The sequence below is a fragment of the Paramisgurnus dabryanus genome, chromosome 7 (assembly GCF_030506205.2).
Source record: "Paramisgurnus dabryanus chromosome 7, PD_genome_1.1, whole genome shotgun sequence".
Taxonomy (NCBI): Eukaryota; Metazoa; Chordata; class Actinopteri; order Cypriniformes; family Cobitidae; genus Paramisgurnus; species Paramisgurnus dabryanus.
The window spans coordinates 31040571-31058905 of NC_133343.1; the positions used below are offsets into that span (position 1 = coordinate 31040571).

Below are 18335 nucleotides of genomic sequence, written 5' to 3' on the forward strand. Positions count from 1 at the left end.
AAATGGCTTTGCGGTTACAATTTTGTGTAAAGTGAACATTTTCCAAGCACCAAGAGACTAAATTTAGCTTTATTGTCGATAACTGCTTTCGATTTGTTGTTGGCAGTTGACCAATGGCAGTTGACCAAATGATGTGATAATATTAACACATTGTTTGTGTTATGCTATTTAATACATTATGTGTCATTTTTAATGTGTTGTTCCAATAAAAGCACAGAGATGTAAATAGTTACAATACAACAACACAGATTGTGCTGTTTTTAATACAACCGTTTTTAAGATTGTATGTGATAAGCTGTATACTCAGTCTAAAAAATACTATTTTAACACCATTAGTTTTTTATTATTATTATGTGTTCATCTTAAACATAGTTATTAAGAGATACGCTGGAATATTTGGAGATTCAGAAATGGCAAAAAAGAAATTGTGAGGACATTTTACCCTTGAAAACCAAGAGAAGCTACAACCACAGTGGTCTGCCCTTTAATTTTGGAGACTAAACCTGAAATTAGTTCATGACTTCTTAGAAAGTCTTGTTGCAAGGTTTCATTGAATCACATGATCCAAAACAGCTGGGTTTAAAACCACAGAGAACCAAGCTGGACCTCACTTCTGAGAAACGAAATCAGCACATAAAAAAATGGTTAATGTTTTTGGGCACCAATTATGGGCTGGGGACATCAAACATTTTGTCTTTTTCCAGTACAGGATGAAAGTCATTTAAAATGAAGGGGTGTAAACGTTTAAATCGGTAAAACATGTTTCTTTACTCCATCTCATGTTCTTTCTTCCAATAAACACACACCTAAAACCAGAATTTCTTTAAAAGTGACTTTAACCAGTTTTAGTTTTTCCTGATCAGTGTCAAAAAGTTATGGACTCATAATTCAACATTGTGAACATTTTTTCAAGCCTATAGATTAGATTTTGCATCATTGTTATCCATGAAATAGGACATCTAACCAGAAATGCAATTTTTGTGCCAAAGGCAAATAGGGTATAAATAGCAGTTTACTGGAAGTGAATAATTTAGTGTAAATGACATGAATAAAATAATTACAATATTTTTTTTCAAATAACACTTTATTCACAATAAAAAGTATTTAACAAAGTATTTATATATGACAGTATATATTTTAATAATATAAGTTAAATGTTACACAAATGAAAGTTGTGTGACTTGAATAAAACATACTATAAAAAACAGGAAAATAGTAGTGCCTTTTATATTTTAAAACGAACGACATTTACTTTATAAACACATCAAAACTTACATAAAACTTCTATAAAAATTACATTATAAAATAAACGACCAAGAGAAAAAAAAAGGAATAAACAAAACTAAAAAATACGTGTTTATTGTGAAAGTAATATTTTTAATTATTAAACAGCTGTAAGAATTTAATTTTGATAAAATGTAGGGAAAATTATGCTGTTCATTTAAAAACTTTTATTATAAAAAAAAATAATTTGATACGATATGTCCAATTCCAACGATTTACCAGATGCATAACATACGGAGATATCGCAACTCAAACAGGAATATCGTACAAATGCCGTACTAGCACCGTGTTTTCGTAATAAAACCTCTCTGTAATAATAAAAGCTTCAATGTTGCAAACGCCGAGCCGCTGACCTTTTGCAAATGGCGACGCCAATGTGACAGATCCCTTCGCGGAACCAGCGCCTGCGCATTAACCGTCTCCGAGAGCGCGATACAAGATGGCGGAGTCGGTGGGGAGGGAGAGGCGGAGGCGGGTCCGGACTGAATAACGCAAAGCCTATTGAGGACTCCCAACAAACCTCTCCAAGGTAAGGGATTAAGCCGATTCCAAACAGTACCAGACCCACTGTCGTGTGGCGGAACGCACGGGGCACAATAATATCGCCCCGGTTGCTGCACAAATGCACCGCGCGCATGATAAACAGACTCAGAAATACGCAGGGCGCGCAGCGCTTGTTGTACGAGAGCGCGCGCCATCTTGTCAACCGTTTTTGCGAAGCGCAAGTGCGCGCCTAAAATGAGTGCGAATATTGACGGGGTTTAAACTGAAAACATGAGCGATTTAACCCGCTCGACTGTTGGCCCTATGTGTCCTCGTCCTTTCAGTGCCCGAATGGTGCCAGAAGAGCCGCCACTCGGGCAGATTTCGCTTGGTTTTGGCGGCGCGTCGTGTCGTGCAGCCGCAGCTCTTTGTTGGCTGTTCGCTCTCCTCCTCCTGCGGGTTTGTTTTCGGGCGGCTCGATCTGGAGTGGGCGGCGTAGCAGGCGCATGCGTGCCCTTCTTTCGCTCATTTGCGCTTTAATAACGACGACGAACGCTGTAAACGTTTATGTGATAATATAAAATACTGTTTGTTTATTACTGTGGATTTTGTACCTTTGTATCATGGACGTGTTACTGGGTATTACAATCTGGGTCCAGCTCCGTACCATTGTTTTGCCAAAATAATTTCCATTTTATGCGTAATACCCTTAACCAGACGTACTGTAAGTTAGTCAATGTTTGTATGGTAACGTGTACTGAATTATTACCATTTTCTCGTGTCACATTTGCATGATGAACTTGAATGAACACCATGGTAACTTACTGCCAAAATATACTTCAGTAAGCGATGTTGTTGTTGTTATAGGACATGGTATTTTCATGGTAATTTGGTTCCAAGTCTTGAACGTGAGTGTTCACGATGATGTACAGTAGATACAGTAGCAGCTGATGATTGTTTTGGCCTCATCATGGTCAAAAGTTTTCAATAAATAAAGTGAATTTGCGCAGATTAAGTTTCACTTTCATTACAAGTTTTATTTTTACTTTTATTTTCTTTTATGTTCCTTAATCGTTTTACTTTCAAACTCACTACTATACATTTAACCATAGCCTCTGTTTACTTAGTTGACCCAAACTGAATCTTATACAGTTTATTGTTTTTGCTGATACAGGTATTTGTCACTTATTCACTCATTTAAATTTTTGTCATTAAAATATTCACTGTGTTGATTATGTTTTAAATGATCAAACTTCAATAGCACATTTTATTGTATAGTTAGTTTATTGTTAATCTATTGCTGCATCATCAAGTAATTTTCACTGAATGTGTATTAGATCGGTTTAACATTCAACAGGCCCTAATAAAAATACTTGCATAAAAAGTATGTTTCGTACAGATTTCATCTTGTTTTGGCAAGTGTATATACTAGGGATGCACCGATATTTCATTTTGTTTCACCGATAGCCGATTATTCAGACGGATATCTGCCGATATCGATATTTTGGTGATTATAGTAACTTGAATTTTTTTTGTTCTCCTTTAATTGACAGGATATATCAGCTATAGTGATAGACCGATATATCAGCCGGCCGATATAATGGGCCGATATTTGCGAGTTTTATGTGTATGATACTTGGCTGCCGTGTTCGCCGATTTTTTCCGGCATTATTACAGACAGATTGCTTGAAGCCGCAAGCAATTGCAGGTCATGTGGCTAAAAACAACCAACCTTTCCATGACAACATTGAAAGCTCAGCCTAACAGCTGATCATCCCAGACAGGGATTAGACTAGTCCTAGACTAAAATAAAAGTAAGAACTGTCCAAACTAATAACATCTCTTTTTAACATATCTTCAAATACATCAGTGCCCTGTGTTTTGCCTCAAAATAGACACGAGTAATGTTTTTAGTAAGTCATGTTTGTTAAAACTAGTTATATGTCCTAATTAAACAAAGCTCTAGATAATTCCTGTCCGGGAAACCACCCCTTTATATATTTGTAGTAGTAAAGTGCTAGAAATCAATATCCTTTGCTGATAGTTCCTCGTCATTGTGGAGAGTGCAGTTCATGGTTCCATAGCACCCTCACCTGCTTTTACTATTTGTTAAATATAGTTTTTTTAAGTTCAATAAATGTTACTTTTTTAAAATTGAGACACTTGGCATCATCATTGTGTCTTTTTTATGATGTAAATTGAGTAAGCAAAAAGCAGTATCGGCTCCAAATATCGGCTCAAGAAAATCGACAGCCTGTATCGGTCATCGGCTAAGGCTGATGAAACAAAAATCGGTATCGGCATCGGCACTGAAAAATCCATATCTGTCAATCCCTAATCAGCTATAACTATCGGCTTGTTTAAAACTATCGGGCTGATAGTGTAAAAAAATTGCTTTTATCTACCAATACCGATTATTGGCTGATGTATTGGTGCATCTCTAGTAGCCTTTATACCTAAATTAAATGTTTGGTTTATGCAACAGCCCACATTAAAAACAATGCAGTATACTTGGTATTTACTTGAACTATAGTGAACTATAGTGAAATTCTTAGATGCTATAGGGTCGGTTTCCCATATAGGGTTTAGATTAATCCAGGATAAGGCCTTATATTAGGACATTTTAAGTAGTTTTTACAAAAAAACAATACTGGTATGCATTTTGAGACAAAACAATGGCACTTATGATATGTCAGTACAAGCTGTTTTCAGTTAAGGCACCTCAAACAAGCATTTTTGTCTTGAACTAGACTTAAATCCTGTTTGTGAAACCAACCCATAGGGGCAGTTTCTCGGACAGGGATTAGACTAGTCCTAGAGTAAAATAAATGTGAGAGATGTCCAAACTGAAAACAACTTGCACTGACATATCTTTAAAACATCAATGCCCTTGTTTTTCCCTTAAAATGCACAAAAGTAATGTTTTTAGAAAGGCATGTTTGTTAAAACTAGTTATTTCCTAATTAAACTAAGGCCTAGTCCTGGTTTAAGCCAATCCCTGTCCGAGAAACCACCCCATAGTGTTTTTAAACTTGCCATACTAAATATCAAAGTATTTTTAAAGTGTTTACAATCGTTTCTCAATTCATCGTACTTCATACCACAGAATATTGTAGTATGCATTAAAGTGTTGTAATTACCATGTACAACAGTTTACTACAATTTACTACAGTAAATACTAGTAAATTATGCTACAGTATCTTTTAGCGATGCATCAATACAAAATGTGCCGGTAATGATATTTGATTACATAGAATGGCATCTACCGATACCGATTGTTTTGCTTTTTACTCCTCGTTTGGAAATTATTATGTCATTAAATTGTAGAAGTGCAGAGCATACAAACTGCAATTCGATTGTCATTATTACCCTATTCAAAATAATCACACAGTATATAATATATAGTATGCCCTGCCGATACCAATTATAAGCAGATATATTGGTTCATCTCTAGTATTTTTTTTTTTCATGTTAATAATCTATAAGTTATTGGGCTGTGACGATACATCACGTTCCCCATTAAAAAGACCTGCCTGAAATCGTTTCTGAATCGCAAGGCTCCGATTCTGTGTTTCATGCATAGCTTGTGTGTGTACTACGGCTCTGTGATCAGTAGGAAGTCCTTATCAATCTAAAATCACTATGAGTTTGAGTCATTTATAATGTGAATAAAAAAAAAACTCGTCAAACACAATCATTCAAAATATTTTTATTATCATGAAAATACCTGAAACAATTTGAAGAACTGCGATATAAATATTCCTGTAGACATTTTCTGGAATAGCGTTTGTAATGCTACTTCTTCTTTGGCACGAATGGCGTTTCTACACGAGAGCGCCCTCTGGCTTTTGGATGTGGTGGCATTTCATCGTAATTCATTCAAATGTATTCATTGAGAAAACACGAATTTGCACGATTAATCGTCACAGCCCCAATAATTTGCTATATCAGCATTTTTCATATAGTTATATGCCGATGGTTTAGAAAATCAACGATTTAAAATCGGCCATTACATTGGTGCATCTATACAATAAGTGCCCGGTTATATAAGGTCATTTTAATATAATTTTACTTTTGTTTTTGAAAAAGAAAATTAAAATAGCATATAGCAAAACTTTTTAAAGATTTTAATTTCTGTTGTGGCAGTAATTTGCATGCCCCTTGTGTCAATGTTTCCTTTTTGGATCAATTTCATTCAATAAGAAAATTTAAATAAGCAGCTCACAGGATTGTAATGCAACATTGCATGTGAACCCCATTTAACCCGAGGATGTAAAAATTCATTGCATTTATTCTTGTTTTATATTTCAAATAATTCTTGTTTTATACGCATTTCCAATCATATGCGATCTTAGAAAAACTTGGAAAAATGTTGGCAAGTTCGAGCTGAGTTCTCATAGGACTAGGAGTTGTAACCACCTGATATTATAATAGTAAGTGAAAGAATAACCCGTGTTTTGTTTTCTGAAGACAGGACAAATGAGGAGCTATGACGAGTGAAAACCACGGAAGCATAAAGGCAGATCAGGCATTGGTCATGTCGCCCACCGGGTCCACATCACAGGCCACGCCCTACTCGCCCTCAACCAGCAAACCCATTCAAGAGCTGCCAGGTCTGTGAAACGATTTCTCTGTCTACGTACATAAATATGCTGCTATTTATTACTGATTTGTACCTTGTACAAAATAATAAAAAGATCGAGTTCTGATCATTACTGTCACTTTCAGATGAGCTGATACAGGCTGGGTGGTCGAAATGTTGGAGTAAAAGAGAGAATCGGCCATATTACTTTAACCGGTTCACTAACCAGTCACTGTGGGAGGTGCCTGTCCTGGGTCAACATGATGTTATTGTAAGTTGTTGGTCTTCCTGTTCAATTACTTTTCATCATTATTGAGAAAAAAAACACTTAAACATTGGCGGATGATGATTAGTTTAAGATTGATTTTTTTTTATTTGCTGTTGTAGTCAGATCCTCTGGGGTTGAACGCGGCTCCTGCCTCTGGTGAGGTGACAGGAGATGCGGGGCTCGGCAATGGGCAGCGTAAAAGACACCTGTCAGAAGAGACAGTCCCAAACAGTTTTAAGAAGCCAAAGGTCAGTTTTCTTCTTAATATAAAGAGCGGCAACAGACTAGAGGTCTTCTCGGGTCCAAAGAAATGTACCCGACATGAAATGACCCGAATCACTTCATACCCGAACCCGACGTGCATAAATAAAAAAATTTTAAAGAAAGACCCGACCCGAGACAAACCCGAGAAAATTAGACCCGAGTCCGACCCGAACTAGTGAATTTTTTTTTTAACCCGACTGGAACCAAATGTAAACGGCACTGACATGTGTGCATTCTGCAGACCCACGCGCAGCAGTCAGACAGAAAGAAACTCCGGTGGCCTTGCAACCAATTTGGCGAGCTGCTCCATTCGTTTTACTTTGTTATCTGATGACGACACCAACGTAACCGCTAAAATGTACATTTATAATTGACTGACATGTTTGTCTCAACGAAAATTAACCTTCCGGCAACCACACAATGTCCCAAGCGCTCTTGGCAAACAGATGAGAGGTTTGAAAAGGACATTGACGCACACAGGTGAGAGAGTTCGGGTCTTCTCGGGTCCGTTCAGAAAAAACACATTCATTTTTAAATTACCCGAGACCCGATGCCGCTATTATTGTACCCAACCCGTGTCCGAGGCACATGTGAAACTTTTAGACCCGATCGGGTCTCGGGTCAGACCTCGGGTTTTCGGATCTGAGTGGACCCGTGAAGACCTCTACAACAGACATCAGACGTATTTTTTATTTGAACTTGTTTGTTTTCTGAGAAATTTGTCCTGAATATCTTTTCAGTGACGATTGCTTTCTTAGGGACTGATTTAGAATTTTTGTTATTCAGGTTGAGATTCCTGCCACTCCGACAACACCCACAATCCCCATTTCTCCCAGCACACCAGGAGGGAAACCCTGGCTTTCCACCACAGAAGATAAACCGGGTCAGCCCAGCGTGCCCGCGCCTGCTCCGTATCGACCTTCTGTGTGAGTTGTGTTTATTTGTGGAACACTGAATTATTAACTTTAGTCTCCGGTTATCCGAGTAAGGAAGACCAAAACAAGTGTTTTAAAGGGCACCTATTATACAAAATCCACTTTTACAGGTATTTGGACATAAATGTGTGTTGGCAGTGTGTAAACACAACAACCCTACAATGAAGAAAATCCATCCTCTCGTTCTTTTATAATCCACATTAAACCAAAACACTGTGATGTCACAAAAACAAAGCCCCATCGGCAGCAACTGACTTTCTGGTTAATTTTACCCAAAATCTTTTTTAAATGTGTTTGTTAACACAAAGCACTAATGCGGCTAAAGATTTATTGTCTCAGACTGTATTCACAGAAATCAGATTTATTTTTAACCAAAAGCGCTTACTGTCTGTTGGTAAGGGAGTGAGGAGCTGTAGCTCATTTGCATTTAAAGGTGCAAACACGGAAACGTTTTTTTATGTTCCCATCCAAAAAATTTTTTTATTTACACTGCAAACTCAATACTGGGATGAAATCTAATTTCTTTTGCTGTGATTCTGTGGAAACTGAAGTGAAGTTTGTGTTTCAGTGTGTACTGGGATCTGGATATTCAGACTAACGCTGTGATTCGAGAGAGGACTCCAGCGGATCACCTGCCTCCTCACCCTGAGATCGAGCTGCAGAGAGCTCAGCTCACCACCAAACTTCGACAGCATTACCGCGAGTTGTGCTCACAGCGCGAGGGTACGTCCACATTTAGTGCTTGGTATAACCATAACAGCTTATGAGAGTATTGAAAAGTCCCGGTCGGATGGAATTACTAATATTAAAAATGAATTGTGCAGTGTTTAGCTTTAAGCTTTATTAAACACATCTGAATAAGCTAAAAAAAGCTTTTATTTTGAAATGAAATCTAAATGAGATTTTCTGATTGCTTACAGGGATAGAGCCTCCGCGGGAATCCTTCAACCGCTGGCTTTTGGAGAGGAAGGTTATAGATAAAGGTTTTGATCCGTTCCTGCCCAGTGAATGCGACCCGGTCATTTCCCCATCTATGTTTCGAGAGATCATGAACGACATCCCTATCAGGTCATTTAACATCTTGATTCACTTCACCATTAAGTGCGACATTAAACTTAAAATAATCAAATGTTATCACAATCGTGATTATCTCAAACATTTCTCTTTATGACTTCAGGCTGTCTCGCATTAAATACAAAGAAGATGCCAGAAGACTCTTATTCAAGTATGCAGAGGCGGCCAAGAAAATGATTGACTCCAGGTAATACAGTGAAAAAATTATAGCAAAATATGACATTGAGATTTTGAGATTTCAAATAAAAGTTGTCGAATTAAACGATTGACCCACAGAAACGCAACTCCTGAAAGTCGAAAAGTGGTGAAGTGGAACGTTGAGGACACTATGAACTGGTTAAGAAGAGATCACTCGGCAAGCAAAGAGGACTACATGGTACGTTATCAAATTCTTGCTTACAAAACCAAGTGAAATGTCCACATCTGTCTGCCATCTTGACCTTATTGTGATCATTCCTCAGGATCGTCTGGAGCATTTACGTGAGCAGTGCGGCCCTCACGTGACGGCCGTGGCAAAGGACTCCGTTGAGGGCATCTGTTCGAAAATTTATCACATCTCTGCCGAGTATGTGCGCAGAATCCGACAGATTCACCTCGGTCTGCTGAAAGACTGCAACATCTCGGGTATATTTCTTTGTTTATGTACACTGGCTATGTTTACATGCACAAAATTTTGTCAATCTGACTGAATTTTATCCGATTGCGGGTTTACATGTTCCTTAAACATTGCAATCTGATTACAATGTTCGATTACAAGTACATTCTATACAGAGTCGTATAATAATAGAGTTACGACACTCACATAGACGTCCGTTGTAAGAATGGAATGCGGAAGAAACAGCGTTTCATGTAGTGACCGGTAGTGACACATAGTTCCAAACGCAGCACTGAAGCCCATTCATTTCAATGGCACCTGCTGGTAAATCGATGAAATTACCGTTTCTCTTTACATTTTCGGACATTTCATTAATATAGTCAACGGTGATATTTTATGAACTCTGCTGTAGGTAATGATTATCGTTAATAATAACTAGTAAAATTTTTATATTTTAATGAGTTGTGTATAATGTGTGAATAATATAGATTTAATGGTTTAATATTTTATTACTGGTGGCCATCTACTTTATACTTATCTTTTTTATATATTACGAGTAACACTAGGGGGCAACAGCGACAAGCTAAATGCCTTATAAGAAAGTCACACTGCTTCACAATGCTGCTATGTGTTTCATTGTGTTTGGTAAGTAATACGAGTGATGTATCCTCGAAAATCTCTTTGTGATTTTAATATAGTAAAAGTGTAGGAATTATGTTTTTAGCAGATTGATAGCCATTTATATAGCCATATTTTGGTACAAAAATAAAAGATAAACTGTGTTGCTGTAGTTGGTATAGATAACCACAGTTATATTTGGGTCACAATTAACTGTTTATCTTTATTAACTGATTTACTGTATTTCCATCACTCCCTAGTAAAAAAAAAAACGTTATAAACACAGTAAGTATAGTGATCAATTCCCATTACAAGCTAATATTTACCTAAAATAGCTGAAAACCTATGCAAACAGATTGACAGCACTGCTTGATTTGGAACTGTAGAACGTTACATGAATCAGGTGACCGCGCGGCGGCGAGATCAAAGCGTTTCGTAACTCTGTTATTATACGACTCTGATTCTATATAATTCGAACCAAGCGCACAGCCAGGGTTGCCAGATTCGCGTTTCCAAACCAGTCAGAAAACCCGCAGAAAAAAATCAACTCACTGAAACAGTTTAAAAGTAGCCCAAATCTGAAGTCTGCAAAAAAGCAGAGGACTTGGCAACGCAGCACACAGCATCTCTCTTCGAGTTTATGCTTTATCTCTGAATAAATGTACAAAGTCAAAGTTGAGTTGGAGAAAGTTGTTTTTAAGAGGCTTTCAGATGCTATTTTATTGCTTCATGTAATGTAATGAAAGATATGAACGCCGCAGATAATGCGTGTTGCCATTGCATTGCATGTTTCTTTGATGAGAATCATGTGATACGTAAATAAGAGGTTAATATAAGATGTAAACTTAAGCACAATTCTTCTGCGCATGTACACAAGGTATTTTTTTGCATCTGATTGAGAAAATACTACGATTCGAGTGTTTACATGCATACTTTTCTCCTGATGATCGGATCACAGATCAGACTACACCACCTCTTTCAATACTATCGAAATTTGCATCCGATTGACCTCAATCGTGTTGATTAAAGTCGCAATGAAAGTAAAATAAAAAACTGTATTTTGCTTTGTAATATGTGGTATTTTTTTTTTACAAATGATTTATCTGTGAGTTTCATTAATTTTTTAAAAATTCATGTGCCCTCATAATCTTTAATCAAAAATGCAAATCTCCTCCCCTGCTAAAAACGATCTCACTTTACTTCCGGTCATAATGTATGGCAGACCCAACTTCAAATGATCCAATCAGATCTCGATGGACAAATTCAAATCCAGCCCTGCCTTATTTCATTTCAGAGGCCGGTTTTACTCGGATACACGTCACCACGGGGAAAATTAGGCATTTGATACTTCAGTTTCATGGCATTAAGGTGTTTACATTAAGGCTTTTCAATATGATTCAGCCATCAATACGATTACAAACAGATTATTTTGGTTGCATGTACCTACTGTGATTTCTGTTGGTAATCTGTTAGATATGTTGTATGATTTCTTTCAATTGTTTTGGTAGATGTGCTTTCACTTTTTAAGCCCAAGTCTACAAATGAGAGTATCATTGACACTTTGAACAACTAGCAACCATATAGCAACATACTTGCTTAAAACAAGCAAAAAATTCCCAATGGGGTAAGAAAAATGTTTAGGAGTTTTTTTTACCCCACTGGCAGATTTGTTTCTTTTTTTGCTTGTTTTAAGCAAAATTCACTAAAAAATGCTATATGTTGTCTAAAAACTAAACTTATTTTCTTAGGTCATTTTGCACATCAAGAAAATGCATCTTAATTTAATGATATTTGTATGGAAAAAACAAAATAAGAACGTCTGGGTTTTTTTTGTGGTGCTTGTCATGATACAATATTATAATATCGACTTTCTCGGCCAGTGATGTGATGTTTGTTGATACCTCAAACAATTCTTTGATGCGGTTTTTATTCGATCTATGGGTATATCGATTAATTTATTGATATTTAAACAACATCCGAAAACAGGTTTTTTTTTTTTTGCTGCTTCGACCGCTTTGTTATTGCATCGCAATCTGACGCACGAGTAGACAATATTTTTATTAATCATAAATTCGTGCTTTGGCCGAAATATGAAGATGGATCTGTGGAAAGTGTCAAAAGAAAGTTTCCCCCTTCAGTATTTTATGCGTGGCATTGATGCACCGTATCATTAGACATTTGATCTATGTGTTGTTACACCCCTAGTCTTTATCTACTACTACTATTACTATGACTAACGTTTGTTGTAACATATTTGTGTGGCGCCGTTGAGGTCTAATTTGTGTATATTGATGTAAGACGGCGTACAAATTGTTTTGAAAGAAATATTTTTTTGTGTTAAAGTGGAAGGTGTGGAGACGCCAGAGGTTCAGGATCGTTTGGTTTATTGTTATCCTGTCAGACTATCCATTCCTTCACCTCCTCAACCTCGCGTTGAGCTTCACTTCGAGAACGACATAGCTTGTCTGCGCTATAAAGGAGAAATGGTGAAGGTCAACCGTGGCCACTTCAGCAAACTGGTGTGTATGACGCATTCAAGCTACTAAAAAAAGTTACTAAATGCACACGACACACTCGTTTTAAAGCATCGATTTGTTCTTTTGTTTATAAAATTATTCTGTCATGAACATTTGTTGATCATTGGATGGATTTCATTTCACATTTTTACGTTTACAGGAACTCCTGTATCGATACAGCTGTATTGATGACCCAAGATTTGAGAAGTTCTTGTCTCGAGTTTGGTGCCTTAGTAAAAGATACCAGGTAATTTTCACTGTCTGTGCCTCGATCTTATCGATGAATTGCCAATTACTTGATCATCGTATTCATACTGTGTTTCTCTGAATTACAGGTGATGTTTGGTGCAGGTGTGAACGAGGGCTCCGGCCTACAGGGGGCGTTACCCGTTCCTGTTTTTGAGGCTCTAAATAAACAGTTTGGCGTTACGTTCGAGTGCTTCGCATCTCCTCTCAACTGCTATTTCAAGCAGTACTGCTCTGCGTTTCCAGACATCGACGGCTACTTTGGGTCTCGAGGGTACACATGCTTTTATATTTTCTTACTTTCTCAACAGTATTTGATGAGTTGAAAGAGGTGATTCCAGCAGAAGGATTCTGTATGTTTATACAAGAAAGAGAAGTTTACCAAAAACGATTTCACTTTGTGCTATTCATGTATGTCAGTGCTTTCACTTAAACGAGTCCTGTTGTGCATTTTAAGAATATAATTTTTTTAGGTTTATAAGAATAGGCTTTCATTCTTGATTGTTCAAAAACAGATTTTTTTACATTATTGCAGCACCTGTTTTCCCAGTCCATCTTAAATGGTGTGTTGTAGCTCCTGTCTCTTTAAATCACTTCAAAAACACTCTGTCTACTCCGATTGGTTAAGCTGGCTCAGTCTATTATGCATATTTAAAAGTGTCCCACTCCTTACCATACTTAAAACTTTCAGCTTCTTGGGTGTTAACCTTAACTTATCAATTTGAGCTTGAGTCATATCATGAAAATGTAGCAGAACAAGCTGATCGACCAAAACCACCTTTTCAAGCATGACTAGAACGTGACCGTTCACACGGTTATGTTTTTATAATCGTCTTATACATTCTTAGATGCAGTGTTATAAACCTTTCAAAAACAACCATTGAACACATTCAACATCCGTGTATTACACAGAATACTTTTTCACACTGAATTATAACATCTGCAAGGGCATAGGATTGATCTCTACTAGGTTTCCATTACCACAATTTTATGTGCGTTTTCAAGTATCACATAAGAAACGAGTAATGAAAACACTCACACTTAAAACATTTAATTTGCAAAAACAATGGAAACACATTTGCCGAATAAATTCTGATGTGGCGAACATAAAACCCATGAGACGTACCGTCTAGCTGTTTCTGTTGTCGTTGTCTTATATGAGTCTCGACGTCGTTGCAATCCTCTTGCCGGCATAAAACATTCTGCATTTCTTATTCTGTGCAAAGCATTCAGTTTGGCAATTACAAGCTGCACTGCTAGTAAATTTATAACTTACCCAATCGTAACTAAATGCAGTCCTGTCTCCATTTTTTAAGCGTGCTTTGTTTTATTTAATGTTGGTTACAAGGTTATCAATGCCATCGTCATTTGGTCGAACAACTTGATGGAAACGCACCCAATTCACTTTTTTTTTGGCCAATTTTATAAAGATTTGCTTCACGTTTGGTTGTAAACCCCACTAGAGTTAGTTTATTATCTTTATATAGAATGAGTGTAGCTGTATTTTTGTAGACAGGGGGTTACAAGCAAGAAAGGCAAAACAAAATTAGTTTAAAATTGGGGTGGAATCCACAAGAGACTACTAAAGCAGCCTGACCAGACCTTGGTGTTATTGTTGTATGTCAGCTATTTTATATATACAGTTTCAATATACAGAAGAAGCACGTTGTAGTTCCAATGAGCTGTTTGTTGTCGTTTTGTATCACTGCAAATATTTTTAAATCGCAAGATTACACACCTAAATAAAGTTGAAAATGGAAAAGCATAATACGTCCCCCCTTTAATCCACTGCAATACTATGGTCTTGGTTTATTGCTTTACTATGGTATATCATCATAGATCCTATATATTCTGTCCACGCAGGCCGTTCCTCAGCTTCTGTCCAGCCAGCGGCTCTTTTGAGGCGAATCCTCCGTTCTGTGAGGAGCTCATGGATGCCATGGTGAAACACTTTGAAGTAAGTGATCTCATTGCAATGTGTTTGTATGAAAACATCCGGGCAATTCCATGCAAAGTCAACTTTTTCATACTGTTTTCATACTGTTATCTCATATGTTGATATTTCGTGGTTTAAAAACCCATGCAATGTTTCTGTTAAAGCATTTTTTATTATTTTTAACATTTCTATACGTTCCATAATGCAAATTCCAGAATTGTCACATTTATAATAGAGAATTTTCTGTTCCATTCTCATATATGCGCATGCAAAAAATTTTATAAATATTATTTGTTTTTTGTAGAGCTATCCCTTCTCTATTTATTGAGTATTATTGCTTTTGGTCTGTGTCTTTTATACATTGGTAATAAATGCAATCTCTGAGAAATTATGTTACAAGTTTTGACTGCAAATGTCACATCCATAATGCCAAAAATGGCTGATCCCTCGCTCTCATATTCTTCAGGATCTTCTGGAGCGCTCCAGCGAGCCGCTGTCCTTCATCGTCTTCGTGCCGGAGTGGCGCAACCCGCCGACTCCTGCCCTGACGCGGATGGAGGCGAGTCGCTTTCGCAGACATCAGATGACCGCGCCTGCGTTCGAACACGAGTACCGCAGTGGCTCGCAGCACATTTGCAAGAGGTTAGAGATGCCCATCTTCCCCATTTTACAATGAATACAAATGGATTCTTAAAGATTGTAAATGCTCTGAAGTTGGAGCTGCTCTCATTGGTTTTCTTTAATGGGACACAAGAATTTATTTATTTAAGCGTACAAGTTCACTTAAATTAAAAATTTTATTGTTTGTCTTGCTGCGTTTGTATTGTCCGTTTATGTTCTCCATCTTGTCTTCGTCTCTCTCAGAGATGAGATGTACTACAAGGCCGTTCATGGAACAGCGATCATTTTCCTTCAAAATAACGCCGGCTTTGCCAAATGGGAGCCGACAGCTGAGAGAATCCAAGAGCTCGAGGCCGCATATAAAATCTCTGGTCGTTCCGTACCCTCACCCGGTCCATCCTCCGCCGGTACCGGAGACAAAGACTCAAAACCGGTCCAGGAACGCTCCGCAACGAGTCAAGACAACAGCAGTCCTGTGGACAAGACTGCTCCGGACACAACAAACATTTAACCCGTCGCTGTGCGCGTGGCCACGCTGTATGTATGTTCATGGGAAAGAGTCTGTGATTGTGTGAGAGATATATAATATTGCGCTGTCGGGCTTGGATCGGCACTGGACATTTACATGTTCATGTGAGCAGGAGAAAGATTCATAATTGTTTACTTTCCCCCGCCTTTATTATTTAATATTGTATGTTTAAGGTTGTTATGTTAGCCTAATTGTTGGGTTTTATATTTGGTCACAGTTTTCGTTGTATTTTTAAGCGATGGTAAATGTAGTCCGTGTATATGTTTATTAATCTTTTGTTTGAATCTCATGAAGGTTTGTGTTACAATCCAAAATCAGAAAAAACTACAAAATTACATTTTGCATAAAGAATAATTTATTTGGTACAAATTCCCGTAAAGCATTCGGAGGTTTCTTTATTCGCTACAGGTTCTCATTACAGTAATACAGTATTGTTTTACTGTATTATTGTAATTCAGTGATTTTTATTGTCATTATTCAGAGCAAAATATTATTTTCATTTGTGTTTTTAGAGTGAAATATGACCCAAACACATTTTAAAAGAGTTTAGTAAGATTACCATTTAACCCTTATATGATTATGAATCTGTTAAAAGTGCTGAAGGTCTGGTGCTTGTATGTTACTTAAGATGATTCTGTGTGAGAAGATGAACGGCGATCAGGCAGCTATGTTTATGATGACATGCATTAGCTGTTCGGGCTCTTGTCGCATTTGTTGTTTTTTCATATCTGCATTAGTTTGAAAAGATACTAGAACACTTTTCATGACCTTACTCATTTCTCTTCATGTCTGGTCTTTCTTTATAACAAAATATAGAAATAGAAAAAAGTCAGTCGATCTAGTTTTCACTCGGCAAGTCAATTTACGTTTTGTTCCTGAAATATGTGTAGAAAACAAAAGCAAATGTGTTGTTTATCTGAGGATTTTGCACCGTCATTTTTCCATGCCTGTACCTTTAAGTCATGATGTAGCCTTCAAGTATAGCAAGAGGAAAAAGTGAACTTATAACTGAGATACATTTAGCCTGATAAATTTAGTTAAAGCATTAATCAACATTTTTCTGATGTTTTATCAAACTGCACCGTTTATTGTTTCTCTACCTCTTATTTCGGCTGTTTTAAGAGTCAAAGCAATGATATCTGGAAAATTAAATGCAGACAAGCAAACTAGTAGCTTAATCTTCCAACTTTCTTTAAATGCATTGGCATCCCATTAGTAGAATTGTTTGCTATTGCCTTGATTTCATGGTTCGGTATATGTAAAAAGTGCTCTTTGGTTTTGTTTTCTAATCATAATTTTTTATTTACATGGGAACAAGATTATATTTTTATCACTGGGCAGCGTTTTGAATGTACATTTTAGAAATAGGAAAAGAGAAATTTATTGATAATTCATTAAATTTGTTGAAATAATTAGGCTTTTCATGTTGCGGTTGGTAACACTAAAATTGTGATTTGTTTTTTGCAGTGCTAAAATGTATGTAGAAATTATTGGAATCACTTTTTTGGACCCAACCCCTTCCATATGTATATAACTATTTCTTTCTTTTTTCACTGGACTACATTGTTGCCATGCCAAACTTGGTAAATGACTTAGTTTAACCCTGTTACTCAAAAATCCTATTTCACTATTTGTTTGAGCATCGGGCACTAGTTGGATTTCTTAATCCCAGAGGATTTTCTGTCACCAGCAAAACTGTAGATGTTGTATAGAACATAAGTATAAAATTTGTTATTTTCCAACACAGCTGTTTATTTGAATAGAGTAAAAAAGTGTATTACTTCATGGCTTTTTTATTTAACGTTTGGTTCTAAATGAATTATATGAAATACAAGTTGTTTTAACCTAAACCAAAGTGTTATTAAAAGAGGAGAAATTTATCTAAAATCTTAAATTGTGTACGACTGCATTAGTAATGCATAAGGTGTAACCAGCAAAAACATCCATTTATTTGTAAGGTTATTTTTATAATTCTCTTTAGTTCTTTAGTATCTTACAAAAAAGTATGTTTGGGTTTTTGTTTTGCATGACCTGATATTTTTCAGTACAAAAAATATATGAATTGTACAGATCTGTATTGTTTAATTACCTGTAAGCTTTTAACCTGTTGCATTTATCAGTCATGTTGATTGATATACATATATATATATTTGGTCGGCGTTGCGTTTGTTGATTATTTTGTGTCTTAAATGCCATGAATGTCTCCCCTGTATCTTATTCTGATAAAGACATAGATTCAGTGAATGTAAATATGTCTGTGCTTATATCATTGTTTCTTCTACCTGTATATTATTAATGTTGTGGCATTTCTCATCACCTGAAGTGGTAAAACATTTCCCTCTAAATCAGAAAAGCTCTCAGTAAAATGTTAAAACCATGGACCA

At 36.7% G+C, this 18335-nt stretch overlaps 1 protein-coding gene across 2 annotated transcripts; it reads left to right on the forward strand.

Moving 5' to 3' along the window:
- Window positions 1-1188: 1188 nt before the first annotated feature.
- Window positions 1189-18330, forward strand: pcif1 (phosphorylated CTD interacting factor 1). Of its 2 annotated transcripts, none has more exons than XM_065279477.2 (16): window positions 1189-1813; window positions 6238-6380; window positions 6496-6620; window positions 6737-6865; window positions 7668-7807; window positions 8385-8539; window positions 8737-8884; window positions 8994-9077; window positions 9167-9266; window positions 9352-9514; window positions 12447-12622; window positions 12780-12866; window positions 12955-13139; window positions 14729-14822; window positions 15268-15443; window positions 15666-18330. In XM_065279477.2, the coding sequence occupies exons 2-16, from the start codon at window positions 6257-6259 to the stop codon at window positions 15931-15933; spliced, it is 2154 nt and encodes a 717-aa protein (XP_065135549.1). In that variant the 5' UTR covers window positions 1189-1813; window positions 6238-6256; the 3' UTR covers window positions 15934-18330. The 2 variants fall into 2 exon arrangements, with proteins under 2 accessions (XP_065135549.1, XP_065135547.1); XM_065279475.2 differs by having other exon boundaries at window positions 8994-9076; window positions 9154-9266.
- Window positions 18331-18335: the final 5 nt, after the last annotated feature.

Excerpts from the sequence above, each read along its gene's own strand:
- pcif1 (XM_065279475.2), top strand. The coding sequence starts at position 6,257 with ATGACGAGTGAAAACCACGGAAGCATAAAGGCAGATCAGGCATTGGTC. Across the intron at positions 8,540-8,736 it reads GTTGTGCTCACAGCGCGAGG|GGATAGAGCCTCCGCGGGAA; the intron begins GTACGTCCACAT and ends GATTGCTTACAG. Across the intron at positions 12,867-12,954 it reads GCCTTAGTAAAAGATACCAG|GTGATGTTTGGTGCAGGTGT; the intron begins GTAATTTTCACT and ends TCTGAATTACAG.